Here is an 18295-nt window from a genome sequence, read left to right on the forward strand (position 1 = left end):
TGGTGTTTCTCTAGCAAAGAGAGTTTTAAAGAGGAGGCTGGAAAGGCTTCCCTTGTGTAGCTCACACTTTCTAACTTGGAGTAGTAGATGTTAATAGTATTGGATGGACTTGGACTTTAATGAGAAACATAAAATGAGGCTGCTGTTGCCCCTTCTGCATGGGACTGTGGATGAAGTACTCAGGTCTTCAAGACTGTGTTCTCTTCTCCATGAGGCTTTGTCCAAGTGTCATGTGTCCTTGTGCAGGAATCCAGAGCAGAATGCAAAATCGGTCCACAAACCTGATATTGATCCCTCAATAAAGGTAGGGTAACACTCCAGAGTCAAGACTGCGTGGAGTGAGCTTACAGCAGATAAATGAGCTGGACATGTACTGAATGCTTCCCTTTAATAGCTGGAGACCTGAAGTATGCTTTTGAAACCCAAAGTGTCAAGTACTTCAAGCTGAGAGGTAAAACAGCTAGTCTAAGTGGCTTGCAAAAGTCCTAGTGAAAGGCGTGTCCCCATAAGTCATCGGGGGAGGTGGGGAACCAGAGGCAGGCCACCAGCCTGCTGGGGGGCACCCCGACACACAGAGCCTGTCAGCCCATTGCTGCGCCCTCCTTTGCCTGAACCCCCTGGGGGCAGAGGCCCATGGCACTGCGGAGCGGAGATGTGCAGAACACAGTGGCCATTCGGACATACCTACTGACCCTGCCTCGTAACAGGAGAGAGCACTCTGTGGCACTAAAATAGAACAAATTTGCAGTGCTATCAGGTTATATGTTTTATGAGCCATATAATTAACATGCGACACTCAGTGCCATGGGATATTATTGACTTAAATAGCTTAGTAAGAATCAAAAAGGATTAGGCATTGACATGAAACAGAATAGCATATGTACTGACACAAGCTAGGATCAAAATTACAAGGGCTACCAATCCTTGAGCTTCAGGGCATATTTTGATCATCAGCTTGGGGTCAGGAGGAGAGCCATGCTCTGAGTAGTGTGCAGTATGCAGGTGGGTTATACCGATCTCTTTATTGGCTTGTTTTGATTCCTTCCCTTCTCCTTCTGTCTTTCTCTCATCCCCTCCTGTTCTCCCGCCCTCACATTTATCATCTGGAATAGGTCACTGCTGAAGACAAGACACTAAACTAGATGAATGGCTGAATAGTCTGTACTAATAGGCTAATTTAATGTTTGTATCTTTCCAGAACTCTAGAATCTAATGTTTATTTCAAATATAAATTTTATGTTCATTGGCTAAAAAGTTCATCTCTTTCCATCCTTCCTTCTATGCATGCTACTTTTTATCATCTACACATACAAATCCACTTGGACTCATTTAAGTCAGGATTTTTCAGAGGCAGCAAATGAACCCGATTTTGAAGGAAAGAACAGAGCAACCAGACACATTAAAGGAACCTGATTTTTATGGTAGATATTCAGCAAATGCTTAAGACGGGGCTTTTTATGAGAGAGAGATCTTGTATAGGCAACATGGATAATCACCTACAAAGATAAGTTAATTCTTTTCTGTATACATGACAGTGAGTCCATTGTCAGTCACAGTAAAATGTTTCATTTAGGTAACACTGCATTCTGTAGAGTCAGATGCAAAATAGTTGTTAGGAATTTTAGCACTGTCTTCCCTTCCACCTGCCAAAAAAGGCTCATTTTAAGATGATACAGTATTTTATAAAATTCTTGGGGTGTCAGTGTTTTGTTTTGTATTTTCAGTTGTTACTATGTTGTAATGCCAGGAAGCCCATGTAAGAGCAGGGCAGGTTGAGTTGTATGTCCTGTAGGTGCCCTGTGAGCAATAAAACCTACCCTGGAATTACTTCCTCTCCGTGGACAGCAGAGGCAGAGGGAATAAAAATGACTTGATTCCTTGAGGGACCCTCAGTTAATGACAGACAACCAGAGGGTGCATGTTTTAAAAATATGCCTACTCATTTTTTTTTTTTTTTCTTGCTTTCAGCCTCACAAACTGCTTTCTAACTCCACCCATTTTTACCCTTCCCAGGTCTTTTATTTTTGCTAACGCCCTCTCTTCATATCTGGCACCAGTCAGCACTGCTCCGCTTGGCTCGCTGATACAAGCTGCCCTTTGGCTCATTTAGCGTTGCTGGAAAGGCACTATTGTGCAGCTTCTCCAGCAGGTCAACGTTGTACTTCCCATTTTCCACAGCAGGTTGAATTCAAGTTAGCTTCTGTGAACTCATTTTGGAGCCCTTCACTCTGCTTCCCTGAAGACCAAGGCTTTTGTGTTGTTGCCTTCCCACGGACAGTCTTTAACATGCCAAAGCTGACCTTAGGCTCCGTGGACAGATGGGGCTTGATCCAAAATCCATTAACATCAGAGGAAATGTCCATTTATGCCCATCAGCTTTGCATTAAATCCTTTGTATTTTACTTACTTTCTTTAGTGCCTCTTACTCAGCTCTGGTTATTAAAATCAGATTAATCTCTGACATATCCCTGACAGTTCAGTGTACTGTGTAAGCAAGGCAGTGCTACTTCAAAAGATAGAGACCAAAACCGCTATTCCACTAATGTGAAATCTGAAGCTGGCCCACTAAAAGCAAGGCATTACTTCCAGATTTCATTCCTGCATAACTGAGGTCAGAATCTCTCTTACTATTCATTAGCTGAATCTCCTATTACTAGCGCAGAGGCTCTCAAGATTGTTTCTTGCTGTTCAAATATATATTTTCTGGTCTCTACAATATTGCTCTGCCCTGGCACCATTGAAGATTCACCCGTTTGCAGTTTTATTCTCAGTATGAGTAGACTGCTATGTCAGCCAGAACATCAATATTTCTTCTGTTGACACAATACTCTCTCATCCATATTGCCACCCCTCCTCCTGCTTCATTTTGTCTACATTCCTTTTGAAAACTCTACTCCCGTAATTTAGTCTCCCACTCAATACTTGGTTTAATCAAGTCTGTCACTCAATTTATATCCCACTTCTCGCTTCACACAAGTTTCTCAGTTAGCAATCTGTTCTATAGCGCTTGCTATGCATAACACATGGTTAGCTTTTCTTTCCACTCTTGCTTCTCTGTTCCCTTTCTTATCTCCAGACTTCACTTTTCCTTTTAACACTTCAAGATTAGAAACTTCCTCTTGTCTCCCTCTTTTTATGTTTTACGTGTTTTTATGAGACCTCTGCATTCGGGGCTTCTTAAATACCCTGGGGTGCCTTTGCCCCTGAACAGTCTTTGGGTCCAGTTAAACAGTTTTCAAGTTTAAAAACAAGATCATACTCCTCTAGGGCAGGAGCTGCCTTTAGTTGAGTGTCTGGTAAAGTGCATAGATAATAATGTCCTCAAACTTCCTTAGAGTCCTTCAGTGGATGGCACTGAAACACATTTTGAAGCAACTTAAGCATCTAACACTTTTTTATTTCTCTGTTTCTACATGTCCTACCCTGGGTTTTTATTTTGTCTGTTACGCATTCTTTCTCATCTCCTATTGTAACTGTCTCATCTGCTATTTTACCAGGTCCCAGTTACATCCTAAGAATTACAAATCTTCCTGCTTCCAGGCATTTCTTTCATAATGAGTCCACAAGAAACATGTGGCCTTTTCTGGTGGTCAATGTCTTCCTCCCTGCCTACTGCCCGCACTGTTGGGAGCGTACGCTCGGACTGGCAGAGTCTCACTTGTATTCATGGGTATCTTTAGGTAAACCTCTTCTGTTGCTGTACTTCTTTGTGGTGCCTTGCATACCCTCCCATCTTCGTCATCTTTCCTTAGTTTGTAGGAACACAGGACAAATACACAAAAGCTTATGTTCTCTCCCTCTGGCTGCTCCCTGCACTAAAATCTGGTCTTAAATGTCCGTCCCTCAATTTTTGTGGGTAGGAATAGCCAAAGAGTGGAGTACAGTCCTGTTCCAGGTGCATCCACGCATTTTTACACTGGGGACTTGGTTGCATATCTGACTACATTGCTTGGTGCAACCACATCACAAACCTAACAGCTCGCCTTTCCTGCCCAGCAAACAAAATTTAATTGTGGACAGTGGAGGTGCACTGCAGGTTGTGCATCAGCGACGCTGGCTGCCACCACTGCCTCTAGGATCTCCCACTTGGGATTTGTGCTTCCAGCTGATTGCTCCTGTAAGGAAAGGAGTGTGACTTAGTCAGACTGCCTTCCTCCTCATCTGCAGCTCTTCTCTGAGAAACTGGTGGGCTACTGAATGAGGCTGTCGGAGCAGCTTTAGCTCCACAGTAATTATACCCAGCAGTTGGCACCTGTTGGTTAGGTCATTTGTTGGTTCCCTGACTTATCCTGCTGGGTCAGCAGGTTTCCAGGTTTAAGTGCTGGCGTGGTGTAAGACACAGAACGCTGTTGTTTCATAATCACCTTCTGGAAGTGCTTTGCCGTAGCATTACTGTTGTATTGCCCTACTTTTGCTATCTACTTTCTGCATAGGCTGCTCGAATTTTCACCTGCTGCATCACTTAGGTGAGGGCTTTGCAGCACCAGGCCGGCCGCCTTTAACCTGGAGCTGGAGGGTGAGGTGCTGACGGTTGCCGTCACTGCTTTTTGTGATTGAATAACATGACGATTTCCCAGTCCAGTTATAGAGCGGTAATGCATGGTACTTAGACAGTACTTTTCATCTGCAGTTCAGTTTAATGCTGCTCCTGGCTTACGGCACGCTCATCTGTCTCTGCTCGGAACAGAGCCTGCGCTCCGGGGCGCAGCGGAGGCCGGAGCCGTCCTTCCCTCGCGCCTGGCTCAGCGGCTGCCCTATATAAACCTGCACATTAAGCAGATTTGGCGAGCGTTCAGACCGAGCCAGGCTCACTCAAGCGGGAGGCGAAAACAAACTTGCTCAGAAAGGCGCTGCGGGCAGCGCTGCCAGGCGGTGCGTGCTTCAGGGCGCCCCGGGGGCTGCTCGGTTCCCTCCCGCAACTGCGGGCTGCTGGTTTGGGGTTGCCCCCCCGTGTCCCGCTGCCATCCCCACCCCGCTCCGGCCACCCCGCGGCGGCCCCTCGGGACCCGACCTTTGGCTTCTCCTTCCCCCAGGGGGCAAGGGCGGCCTGGGGCTGCCCAGCGCTGTCTTCCTCTCCTCCTCCTCCTCCTCCTCCTCCCTGCAGCGGGGAGCAGCACCCCTTCCCTCCGCCGCATGCAGGAAGTTTCCCTGCCGCGGCCCCCCCAGAGCCGGGCGAGGAGGGGGCTGCCTCCGGGGCGTCCGCCCGCAGCCGCGCTCCCCCCGGCCGGGCAGTGCCACCCCGGAGCGCCCCCGGCGGCCACACCCCGGGGCCGGGGCCGGCGGAGGGGCGGAGGGAAGGGAAAGGAGGGAAGGAGGGGGCCGGCGCGGGGTGTCTCCGAGCCAGTTCTCGCGGTGCTGGCCAGGCTCAGCCTCCTTCCCCTCCCCGGCGAGCGGTGACTGTGCACGGCGGAGCGGGGAGCGCCTAGCCGGCAGCGGGGGGAGCCCGCGGCGCCCCGCACAGCCGGCAGGGAGAGGGGGCCGCCGAGCAGCGGGCACGGCACGGCACGGCTCGGCACGGCCCGTTCCGGCCGCCCTGCCCCATGCCCCAGCGGCTCTGAGCCTCCCGCAGCCCGAACATGGCCACCACGGCAACGTGCACCCGCTTCACCGACGAGTACCAGCTCTACGAGGAGCTCGGCAAGTACGGAGCCCGCTGCGCGCCCCGCCGCCCGCCCGGCCCTGGCGCCGCGTTCCGGCTGGAGGAGGAGGAGGAGGAGGGGGACGAGGAGGAGGAGGATGAGTCGCGAGCTCTGATCCTGCTCCCCGAGCCCCCAGGCTGCAGGGGAAGGTGTCCTTCCCCGCCGGCCGGGCTGGCCCCGCAGCCTGCCCTGGGCAGCGCGCTCCTGTTGCAGCCCGGGACTTCCTCTCTGCCCCCTCGCCCTCCCCGGGACCGGCTGCCCCCTTCTCCTCCCCGCACTGCCTATCCCCTGCCGCCGCACGGTGCCCTTCCCTTCAGCTGGGACGCGGCGCCTCGACTGCCGCTCCGCGATGCTTCAGTCCCCACTTCCTCGTCCCTGTGAAAGGACCAGGTGCTGCTGCACAGCGCTTCTCCCTCCCTTCCTCCCTCCCTCCGCACTTGTCTCTGCATTGACAGAGCCGCTGCGCCCTAGGACGGGGCTCTGCAGGGGGACCCCGTGGGGCAGCAGAGCAGCGCAGCGGCCGCCAGGGTGGGATTACGGGGACGGTGCCTCCCTGGGTGCTGCTGCTCCCCCCCTATTCCTGCACCAGCCGCCGGGCTCTGCTGCATCTCCGCTCCCCGGTGTCCCCAGCCGTCCCCACGCTGCCGCAGCTGTGTGTCGCCAAGCCCGGGCCCCGTGCTCTCGGCGCTGCTTGTTGGTTTGTAGGCAGAGGTTGAGGAAGGGGAGAGAAAGGCAGGACTCTGCAGTGTTGGGTGGACTCGAGCTATTGCAGGCGGTCTGTAGGGCTAGCTGTCTTCTGGGGCCCTTATGCAGTTTCAGTGCCCGTTCCTTATAGTGTCAACATGTACATTTGTCCATGGACGTGGGCTCACGTTCCTGTTCTAAAAGAACTTGGAGTTTTCTGCCGGCTTTCTATTATTAGTCCTTTTCCCCATTCCAAACCTTTCCTGTAAAGCCAGTTGTTACTCTTTTTCCCACCCTGTTTTCTTTTCCTTTTTTTTTTTTTTTTTTTTTTTTTGTTCTTTTTAAAGAAGGGACCGCTTTCAAGCGCTCATCTGTTTAATCCTGTAGATTTTGAGTCCCTATCTTTTCACCTTGGTCTCTGTTGTATTATCTCTTTTTTTCCTCACAGAAATCCTTCTTCCCTCTCTCTCAGACCTCTTCTCCGAGTGGCTCTTTGGAATAGTTGTAATAATATCAATAGTTCCAGCTTGAGAAAATGTACGAAGCCTCGTAGCTTCCTACTCACTTCATTACTAGGTACATGCTTATCCCCATTTTGCAAGTGGGTAGACAGCTGTAAGAGTAGTAACTTCTGCCAAGCGTTGCAGGGATTTTGTGGCAGAGCTAGCGCTTGAACATGGGCGAAATGAGTCCGAGTTGTCTGATGTACCCGTGGGGGATGCTGTCTTTGGGAGATGGACTCACGGCTGGTGTTTGCGGCATCGTTTTGGGCTGCTTGTCTTCCGTTCATCAGTCCCCTCGTGTTCTGTCTCTGTGCCCGTATGGTCCCCTCCCTGTTCTTGCTGGTCTGTCTGTGAGGGGGCTTGAGGGGGCTTCAGGTGGGTGTTGGAGTACTGCATATACTAGGGTTTTTTTGCTGAACAGGCAGCATGCACTGTCCATCGGATTCCTGTGTGTTGTTTCCCTCCTCTGTATGTCTTTTGTGCTGTCCTTAATCTAGTCCACTCTGGGGATAGAAATTGCTGCTGTTGCATTCTTATTTTCAGTTTCATAGCGCCTATCTTCTTGATTTTTCTTTTAGGGGAGCCTTCTCTGTGGTCCGCAGATGTGTAAAGAAAAATTCGTCACAGGAATATGCTGCAAAAATCATCAACACCAAAAAGCTGTCAGCCAGAGGTTAGTGTCTAAATCTGCTCTTGTTCTTCTTATTAATAGAAAATGCTTCACTGCAATTGAAGCTGTAATAAGTTTAAGGGATCTGGAGTTGTTTGTCTGGGTCACTATTTGTTTCTTACAAAGTAATTGAGTTATGTGGCAAATACCAGATTAAAAGGAGGTTAGCATAGGAGGATAGAAAAATTCCTGTGTCTGGAAGTGGGTACTTTGTGAAGTTACGTTGTCGAAGTTACGGAGATACTTTTGGGGATCTTTCTCCTGCAAGCTGAGCTAGAGGTAGGTTTATAGAAAGCTTATCTCAGTGTGCGTGTTCGGATCACTCAAGATAGAGAAGAGTGTTCTGGAGTGATTTTGCTGTGAATGCTCTTTCTGCCTAGGAGATCTGTCTTACCTGAACAGGTGTGTGTGTGTTGTAAGTGTTGGTTTTTTTTTTTTTATGAATGCTTCATACCTTGCTCCTGTCATGTCGTAGTTAAATGTGCTGGGTTTGGGAACTAATGAGTTTGCCTTCAAAGGCAGAATTTGACTGGCTGGATAACTCTTGCAAATTTGACTTCTTAGTGAAGTAAAACAAGTACTGCTTGCTTTCCTCAGTGCCGGGGTTTCCTAAAGCTGAAAAAGCTGACTGTAGTTTTAAGAAGAGAGAAAAAATCTTAACTTTTTCCCCAAGCTGTTGGACTTCAGATTTCCAGGGACATGCATATGCGCAAAGGGTATTACTCTATTTTCTAGTATGAAGGGAGTGTGTGTATCTTCAAGTGCAGAGGGAATCTTTTGCAGGGGTTGAAGTTGCTTTGGGGATAGGGAGCCTAATGGAGAGCATGAGAGAAATCAAATTGCAGTAAAAGATGCTGAAAGCAGAGTGCAACAAGTTGAGATGCCAGAAGAGACTGTTTCTAGAAGGTTTCGGTCCTTAGAGGCCTTTCAGATTTGACAAAATTGATGTGTTAGGCCTTGTCTGCCTTGCTAGCCGAATAGATGGATTATCAGAGGGGTTGGCTGAGAAATGAAAAGAAGGCAGGAGGAGGAAGCAAGTGATCTTTATAAATGATTTAGAAGTGGAGAATATTTTGCTCTATCCCTACAAAAGAGGAAAAATAGGATATGCGTTCTCCCTCTTGTGAGAATATGAAATGTGATGGTAAGAGTGCAAGATGGCTTGAAGAATGGTGAAGAATTTTTGTTTATTTACGTGGAGAACTAGTATCAGAAGTAGAGGGTGCTGTGATGAGAAGGCTGATTTTTTCCCCACCCCTCATCCCCGTGACCTGTGGAGATACAAATATGTGACAATCTTCAGTGTGTTGCCTGAGTGAAGTCATGTTGGGAACCAACCAGTGTAGCCATGGATTTGGGAAGTAGCAGCAGATCCCGTGTGCATTGGTGTCTGCTTCCTGGTCAGGTGAAGTGACTACCGATGTAGGTGGGATATCCAATCCTCTGAGCTCAGAATTAATTCAACTTGGTCTGGGAGAGGTTTGGAGGGTGGTTTTGCTTTGTTGGTGGCTGCTAAGAGAGGGTGGCTTGATAAACTTGCAAAGTAGAAGCTGTTATTGTACGAAGGAGATGCTGTTGAAATTAACTCTGGAGATAAGAGAACTGTGGAAAACTGCGGGATTAATAGAGTTGAAACAATTCAGAAACATACTAGCACAAACCTAAAAGTAGCAGAACTGTTTGAGAAAGTTTGTTTGAGCAGCCAATGAGTTACAGAGGGAGCAATATATAGATCCTCTTTTTTTTTTTTTTGTGGTAAGGTGATGACAGTTTAATGATCCAGGAAATAGGAAAAGTAAGTGTGGATGAATACAGACTGTTTTGATCTACTACTTGCTTTCTATTTCCCATACCTTCCTGTAAATGAAATAAATAGAGGATGCTAATCTGATCCTCGGCTTCTTAACCTGGGGCAGTTGGTAATGATTTCCTTACAAAGGTGTTGGTTAGTTAGAGTGCAGGTGTGGGGCGAGCCAAGAAATGAAATGGATTTTTCTGGTAATACAGAAGAATGACAAAAAGAAGAAGTATCTGCTCAGGTTTCCTTCAAGTCTAAGTGAGGAGTAAAGCATCTGTTTACAATGAAAAGTGGCTGGTGACGTTGGGTGAATATGTGGTTTCCTCAGTTACTCCAGCTGTGCTCACTGATGCCATGAGAGGATAGTATAAGAAGGAACCCAATGCTTTGATAGCAACTTAGTGAGTTCACCTTGGAGTAGAGCTTTAAAGGACTGAAGGAAAAATGCGTGCTGTTTGGATGCTGCAGCTGGTAAATCAGTGATTAGAGACATTCGATTCAGAAGCCTGAAAATGAACGTCTCAGGGAATGGCGTTTTAGAAAGCTGTCTGCCACGGGGAGAATTATGGCGTTAATTCTGCAGTACCCTGGCTATACGTTGTCTGATGCTTTCTTTCCCAGAGCTGGCACCTCTCCCCCAGGAGGCCACATCTCTGCCTGGCAGGACACTGGCACAGGGCTCCCTGTGTGCCCAGCCCGTCTGCTGCGTGCCTTAACCCACCCTCCCGACCTGCCTCCCGCAGAAGGATTTTCTTCTGGGCTTGGTCACAGCGCCAGAATATTCCCTTGTGTGGGGGGATGCTGTCCCTCTCCAACTTAGGCATTACTAAATCTATGATTTTGTGCCTTCTCTAGCAGAATCTGAACCTACCTGATGTAGTAACTGCTACTCCAAGAGCCAGAGCCTTGCTGCTGATGAGGAGTATGGCCCGTTGTGGCCTTGTGGAAGCTTTGCTACTGCAGTGCTTCACTTGATTGTCCAGGGAAATGGTAACAAAGCCTCACTCTCCTCTCACAGTACTTGTTACCTTTATTTTTCATGGCTCTTGGTGAAGAAATAATAGTGGACTGGGAAATGCTGAATAGCTTTGTGCATGTAGCTGAAAAGGAGGAAGAGGAACACTTGAGGACGAATTGTGTGCATTTAGAGGGTTCTGTATTACCTGGCATGTTTGTCAAACTGTTCTCTCAAAGCAATGAGGAGCTGAAGAGGCTTGGTGTTGTTACAGGGCTTTTGCCTGAAAGCAAGGAGGATGAATGTGGTGCCACTCTCTGTGAAGAGTGGTCCTAACAACTTGAGTCCAGTGAACTCTTTTGTAAGGTAGGAAAACACAAAGTCAGAGGTTGAGAGGAGAATCTCGTTTCTTTTTGTCAATGATTTTCGGATGTCTGTTCTCTCTTTTATTAAATCATGTTAATCAGAGCTGGTCTAGATTAAAATTCATACTTGGGCTTTAATGAAGTATTTGGTATTATTCTTACTGTGGTGATGCTTAAGACTGTCTGGTGAAGAGTATGCCAAGAACTTTAACAGTAAATAGGGGCCAAATGCTTGTGGAAAGGGAGAGGAAGCAGACTTTACCTTAGTCAGCATTCAATTGACGTATAAGAGCAGCGGTTATTACACATGGGGGAAATACAATGCCTCAGTCATCTGAAATTCCTATGGGACTGAATGCCCAGGCTTTTACCAGACCTATGGGCAGGCAGAAGTAATATCGGTAATTTTTTGGAAGTTTTGAGAATGAAAATCTGTAGCAAGCGAAGTTTCAGTCTGTGGGCAGCAATGAATTTCAGATCAACTAAAATTACTTGCAGTGGCCATAAGGATCAAGAGAGAACCAGTAGTTTCAGTAGCAGCTGGGAAATGTCCGGGATCTGACTCTCCGGTATTAGGGTCTTTGGTATGGAGGTTGGTGATGGAAACCCCAGTTATCGCTTGTTTTGAGAGCAAGCATCCTGAATGTATCTTATGGGATCGTCCTGCACTGGAAAGAAGTAGGCAGAGTTCTCTCCTGTAATAATTCTTAGGGTAGTGTTTATTCCAAACTGCATGTAGTGAGCCTACCAGCAGGAGTAGGGCAACAGCATTTGTAGCCCCTTTTTGTGGGGGGCGGGGGGAGAATTCTTTGTGTGTTACCTCAATTGTTCAATTTTCTTTACTGCTAAAAATCTGTGTTTTTCAACTCTTGTAAGTGACACCTTTTGAAGAAAAAATTAAAAGCAGCTCTTCTGAAATTTAGACCTCTTCCCTGCTTTCTCCCTGCTGTGTCTTTGCTCTTGCCTGTGGAATAAAGGGGCGGAATCTCTCCCTGCTTTAAATCTTTACAAATTTGTAAGTGAGATCAAAATTTGCAGTCTACTCAGTTATTTTTTGTTGTTCCTCTAGGAGACTATGTGGATTGCAGAAAGAGCAGGGAATTACTTCTGTATATTGAATCTCACCAGGAACAAGTGCTCTTTACAGCTTTAATTCAGCTTTTTTTTTTTTTTTCTCCACACAGTGCTCTTGTCTTGGGCTTTCAGATCCAGAGCGGTTGTTGACCTGGGCTTTCTAGTGTGTTTTGTTGGAGATGTCAGTGGTAGCTTCCCTGGCTGCTGAAACACTGAGCTTGCATGCTGCAAAGTTGAGCAGCATCAGTCACCAACCTCTGCTTTGATATGCTCTGCAGATGCTCTAACCTGCGCTCAGGTTAGGACTCCTGGGCTGCTCCTGTGACTGGCAGCTTTCAAGTCCCCTGTGGGCCACAGCCTACCTGGCTGAAGGAGTGGCACACAGCAGTGCTGCACTGCAGCCTGGCACGCCGGCTCCGTGCGGCAGCGTGGGGAGCCCTGCACGCTACTCTGCTCGCAGGCAGCCCGAGCACAAATCCCGACTTGGATGGAAGTATCCTGTGAGAGGTGTCTTCTGGCCGTGCGTCTTTGTAGGTTGGGGACAAACATGCTTTCTTGCAGAGGGCAACAAATCAAGCCGTGTCTGCCCAGCTGTACTTGCTGAGCAGCCAAATCAGGTCTGGTCATTTGGTGTGGGAGGGGAGCTGCCCTTCCTCCTGGGGGGCCTTAGACCAAGCACAGAGTGCTTTGCTGTGCCCCCACTCCTCCTCCTCTTCCTCCTGCCCTCTCCTGCCTGTGAGCAGGCTTGGAGATGCTGTGCTTGGGGAGCACGTAGCAGATGAGCTGCCGTGATGGATGGGGATTTTTGTGGAGGTCCCCCTCTGTGGTGGGGACCGTGCGAGGCTGGGGGCAAGGGGCAGAGCGCTGCTGAAAGGGGTGCTGAGGGGTAATTGCTGCGTTGGAGGGATGCACAGAGAGCAGGCGGCCAAACTGCTTTGCTGTGAGCTGCAGTACACATGCGTGGGGCGGCAGGGTGGGAGCGGGAAGGAGGGGGCTGCCGTGCTGCTGTCGTAAGCTGCAGCCCTGGACCTCCCCCTGCAGCGAGCGGCACTGCCTGGGAGAGGGGCTCAGGCAGCAGGCGCTGGAGGACGTTTTCCTCGAGGCCTGCTTGGAGAACTGGAGGGACCCTGACCTAGGGCTGGAAGTGGGGTGGAAGCAGGGGGATGCTGAGGGTCTGCCTGGCTCCCTGCCTGCCCCAGTGTGGCCAATGGCATGGGAGAGCACCCTGGCTTTTGCTGGGGCTCACTGTGGCCATAAGCTAGCTTCCTCCCTCTGTGGGTTTCAGTGATGGTTGGGGTTACCCCAGGTTGCCTCTCAGTTTACGCTGTATATTTTATAAAGGAGCTGGAACAGAGCAGACAGGATTTCAGCTCGTGTCTGTCTTCTGTGTGGTCACATTGAGTATTAAATTTCCAGCATTAACAATGAGGAGGGGGGGCAGCGGGCACCCAGATTGGGCAGGAGCTCCTAGAACCACAGCGAGGTTGGGGAAAGGGGCTTGGCGAGGGAGTCAGGTTTCTTGTTTTCCCAATATAACCTGGATTTGCGTGAGGCAGAGAAGTGATTAGACTAATTCCTGCACGTGTCCTGAAGCCCTCGGCTCTCGAGCATTTACCCTGATCAGCGAGCCATGATGGAAATACTTCCAGGTGAAGAGCAAGTGAAGAGCAGGGCGCTGAAACATTGAAGATATATGGGGCAGGGCGAGCTGCCTGAATCCCTTGTAAGCAGGGTCCAGTGCAAGAGAAGGTAGTGGCTGTCATTGCCTTTGCAGCGTAGCATGGAAATCTCACAGCCTCCCTGAATCCTTCTCCGGGCAGTGCTAAAACCATCGTTGCCAGAGAGGACCCGTCCATGGATCATGAAGAAATTGCTGCTTTTTTATCCCCTAAGCCTCCACAAAATGGCAGGCTATTTACACAACTGTTTTCAAGAGAGGACTATGGCAACTGTGTCCTTTTCCAGTCCCTTGAACAATTTTCTTTTGACTCTGTAAATTGGGTGAAGACCATTTTTAAAAGGGAGGCATGTTAATATAACAAAAAATCTCTTCCCACTCTGACACCTTTGAGCACCATCTATTTGCCTTGCTTCCGTTAACACCAAGGCATCGCCCCCCCTTTTGTTAATACCTGCAAGTCAAGTGTTTTGGAGTTCCAGATGTGGTAGATTTTTGCCCTCCTTCCCTCTGTTCTTGAAATCTCCAGGTTTTCACCAAGACACCAGGCTTTACTGAAACCTATGTTAATTTGCCGGTGTCAAAGAAATTTGGAGTATTTCACCTTGCCGTATTTACCTGCAAGAGCAGCAATCCTGGGGGAAGCAGAGGTGGGTGCAGGCATGGTGATTGCTTTCTGGTGAGCTAATATGTACTTAAAATTTTGAGGTGCTCACAGGATTTTTTTTAATGTATGGAGGAAATGTCAAGCTGTAACTTCAGCAACTGTTGTTGTTTCTGACCCTTAAGACAATAAGCTTAATGCTTCAAAACATGGGGTCCAGCGAGCTAGGCTGACTGCAGGTTCCTTTTATTTACCTTCTTAAATTTGCTGCCTATTTAAATGTCACTCCGTGCTGCTGCTATGGCTGCCCAAGCATTGTGGTGTGGCTGCCTACAGGATTTCTGGAGATCAGTGGTAGAATGCTGCTGAAGAAATGGGCTGGCAGCATCTTAGAAATCAGCATTCTCACCACTGAGGGTAGCTGAAGATCAGTGGGATGTAGGTTTAGCCTTCTGGGGAAAATGGGTTGTAAGATTTTGATTCCCTGTGACTTTTTCCACCTGTTCTCTCCAGTTCTCTTTTCATTTCTGTTTCAATTTTCCACTTATTTTGAATGATCAGTTTTCTGACATGGATCAATTAATAGTAGTTCTAGTAATCTGTGAGGCTTTGATTGAAGACATGCCTTCAGTGATGCTGCTTTATCCTCATCCTTCCCTCCTGGCGAATGTTGCAGAATCCCGGTCACTCTCGCTTTCTAGAACAGCAGACTGGGGAAGCTGGTGGTTACTGCAAGTGGCGAGTTCCTGACACGTCTGAGGATAGCTTAGGGGCGTCAGGAGGGCTGGTTGCTGCACCTCGCCTTTTCACCATGGGGTCAGGAAAGAAGGAGATAAGTGTGCCTTTGCTGTGTGTGTCGGAGTCTGTCTCGCTCTGTTCTGGCAGAGGCAGGAGGAGAATTCCCCGTCTGTGAGATGAGTTGAGTAAATACGATGACCTTTCAGAGAACGCGCGTGTGCATGTCGATGTGATACTATGCTCTCAGCACTTTTGTGTTATGTTCTTGAGAGCAGGAGTTACATAGCTCTCAGAAGCGGTGACCCACTGCTCTGCTGCTTCAGTCCAAGTTCCCTTCTCGAGTTTGCCATCTTCCAGGCATCCACTGCTCTAGGCTGTCTTATCTGTCCCATGGCTGGAGATGCTGGGACAAGGCTGGGTTCATGTCGTGCTCCAGAGAAAGGGGCTAGCCATCTTCTCTTTGCTAGAAGCCAGAGATGCTTTGGCTGCTGAACACACAACTCCTTTATGCTGGGGTAGCCAAGGCTTCTCCTTGGGAAATGCTATTGTTAATGGGAATCTGTCAGAGTCCCAGAAAATTGAGCTGAGAGGGAGCAGGCGTTGTGGGAATGAAGATGAAGTTAATTTGAAAGCAAAACAAAAACAATGCAAATGCATCTCTGGGGAAGGAAGGTGCCCGCAAAGATGAGCCTGGGAGTGGACAGAGCCCTTGGCAGGCCCGCGGAGCCGGGCGCTCAGTGGCAGCCAGGCCTGGGAGCAGCAGCGCGCCTGCTGTGGCAGAGCTGCTGCCTTATCTCTGGGGGCTGTTGCCATGATGACAGTGGCAAACAGGGACTGAAAAATTTACCAGATGCATGTGAGCCAAAGGATTAAACTTTCTCATAGGAGGGGAGGGAGGGGAGGAGGGCGGGTGATGAAGTATTAACGAAGGACAGCATCCTAGTGAGAAATACCAGGCTCGCTACCCTTGAGCTGCTGGGATGGCAGGGAGGGGACGAGCACTGGCATTCCTCCTGCAGTCCGTGCCCGTGAGTGTCCAGCTAAACTCTGGGTAACACTACTCAGACAGATTCCCTTGTTGAAGTGGGAGTGAACGCAACCTGCTTTACTGGGCGAATTGGCAGGATTTGCATTATTTTGGCAGATGAAAAGTTAGACGTGGGAGAAGTCTTTCTTTTATCAGCCCCTTTTAGTGTTCCCTTGTACTAACAAATAGCTCTGTTTGCCTACCTTGTGCTCGGAGCTTTTCCGCATCAGGGTTGGTGCAAGTCATCGAGTTCTGTTGTTGCCTGCAGGTTTCAGGCTATTGAACATGAAGCCTGCACGAGTGATATTGGAAATGAAAGGCTGCTGTCACCAAAGTGTGTGATGCAAAAGCATGTCAGCACTGGTAGTGCCATGGTTGTGACCCTTCATGCTGGTTTGTCCGCCCTGTGTGACCGCTGTATGGACTGGTCCTGGCCATGTCAGTGACCTGGGGATGGCTGCGGAGCAAGGAGCTGGTGATGGGGGTGTCTGCCCACGGCTCCCAAGATCTCAGTGCCCCGTAGCTCAAAAGGTGGAACCACATGGTAGTTGGCAGTACTGCAAATTAGTGGGGTGCAGTCTCCTTCAGGAGAGACCAACCTGTCTTCCCACATAAACCTCTGGTCAAAATACACTTACGAGCTTGAGATGTTTGCCTGCAGAACTGCAGTAATTAAAGCTAGTTTCTCTCCAGAATGGCTTTTTCAGCTTACTTTAAAATGTTTGCTTATGAAATGAGAAATTAATATACATCACAATTAATTGTATAAGTCTTTCCCACTAGCCCACGTGCCAGTAGGTTTTTTAAGCCCTTGTGAATTAGGGCTGTGAGAACAAGGATGTTAAGGCTCTGAAGGCAGTTCCCAAAAGCCTGTGGAAGGGATGTTTTTCCCTTCCCTCACTCGCACTTCTCTTGCAGGCGTGTGAGTTAGCTGGGGTAGGCTGCAGCTTGCCTGGTGCTGTAACTCAGCATCTGGAGGCGCTTTATCTTCTGCCGTTCCCATGCAACCTCCAGCGGGCCAGTTGGTAAGTGACAGCCGTGAAGAGGGAGCTGTCATTTCTTGGTGATGAAGACAATGCTCCTTTGAAGGATGGGCATTTCTCAGTCCCAGGGGAGCAGTGAGAGAAGGAGAAGTGGTGTGATGCTACAGCCTGAAGTCTGAGGTGAAAAAGGGAGGGAGAAGAGCTAGAAATCTTTTCAATCAAGTGCTCCCTGTTTTCCTTCCTGAACCCTCCTCTTTCTCCAGGTGGGACAGCGCATAAGGTAGCTCCGAGGGTGAATTTTACTGGGACTTCTCTCTTGAAGGAGATAATTTCCTGAAACTGTTGCTTTGCTCCAAATGTGTTGGGTGTCCCAGAGGCGTGTGCAGCTGGTCTTGCTTCTGGATGGGGGGTCTCCCAGCAGAATACAGCCGGCATGTGAAGCTCTTGCTGCTCTGGGAAGTGCATTGGACTGGCTGTGTGCTTGCTGCTAGAGGCCTTGTGTCGTACACCTGCCTGAAGTGTGACTTCACAGGGGACAGTCCCTTTCTCTGGGCTGCCATCATTAGATGCACATTTGAAATAGCATGGGTGCTCAGGAAGCTATTGCAGGGAAAACAGCCTGTTAAACCTCTTCTTGTATTGGTCTCCTGTGCTTGCCAAATATATTTAGCATTTCTACTGTAGTGGTGCAGCTGCCATTCTGAAAATGTGTATGTGTGTCTCTTTTTTTTTCCACTCCCCTTGTATCAAAGTGTATAACATTTCATGGGTGATGGGCCAAGAAATCGCCCAGGATGGCTGGAGAAAAAATAGAAGTGGAAGAAGGAAGCTGTTTTCAGTGCCCCATAACTCAGAGGGGCTTGCTGGAAGGCTCTTGGAGGCCGATGCCGAGTACAGCCTGGTGATGCCAAGCAGGGCTGCTTTCTGCTCTTTGCCCAAAGAGGTGGTATGCTGCTAAGTTTTATTTTGCCTGCCTCGGGGCCTCTCCATGTAAGCTTTGAGTATCAAATGTCCCCTGCTCCGATTGTGTCGGAGAGATTACACTTGTTAAAGCTGCATGGCTTTGGTTTAGAACTAGTGCCAGTGCAGAGAGAGCTGGTGCGTGATGTGCTTCTTCAGTGCAAGTCCAAGTAGTGTTTCATACATCTTGTGTTACTTTAAATATTCCTGATTTTTGGACTGCAGGATTGAGAAGTGGCTTCCAGCTTTGCCCATTTTGGTCTGATTTGACTGTCATCTGGGACGGATTTTGCCAACTCTGCAGATTAGGATATTGTGTTGCGCCTACTGCTTGCTAGGAAGTTGCCCAGCTTACAATTTTCGGTGTTGCCTGATCAGTGCTGAGCAATGATCCGCCCCCTCCCTGTGTCTGAATTAGTCTTGCACTTAGCATGGATGAGGAAGAGCAGTGAAGCGTTGGTCAGCTCCTCTGTGTGTGGAGGCACTCCCACGGCAGCAGCCTGGGAGCCAAGCTCTCGGCGCACTTGTCTTCTCCAGACAGTCGAAGTCAGCATCAGAGATGTGAAAAAAGGAACAAGGTAGTTTGCTTTTTTGATAACCATTATCAAATATTGCTG

General features: G+C 48.8%; 1 protein-coding gene across 15 annotated transcripts in view; it reads left to right on the forward strand.

Annotated features, from left to right (window-relative positions):
- Positions 1-5336: 5336 nt before the first annotated feature.
- Positions 5337-18295, forward strand: part of CAMK2G (calcium/calmodulin dependent protein kinase II gamma) — a 111235-nt gene continuing 98276 nt past the window's right edge. For 6 of the 15 annotated variants that reach the window (XM_035329749.1, XM_035329750.1, XM_035329754.1 and 3 more), the window contains exons 1-2: positions 5343-5641; positions 7405-7499. In XM_035329749.1, the coding sequence (XP_035185640.1) occupies positions 5577-5641; positions 7405-7499 (160 nt within the window). In that variant the 5' untranslated portion in view covers positions 5343-5576. Of the gene's footprint in view, positions 5642-7404; positions 7500-18295 lie in introns of all 15 variants that reach the window. The other 9 variants (XM_035329753.1, XM_035329756.1, XM_035329757.1 and 6 more) reach the window with 4 other exon arrangements.

Source organism: Oxyura jamaicensis, chromosome 6, assembly GCF_011077185.1.
Source record: "Oxyura jamaicensis isolate SHBP4307 breed ruddy duck chromosome 6, BPBGC_Ojam_1.0, whole genome shotgun sequence".
NCBI lineage: Eukaryota > Metazoa > Chordata > Aves > Anseriformes > Anatidae > Oxyura > Oxyura jamaicensis.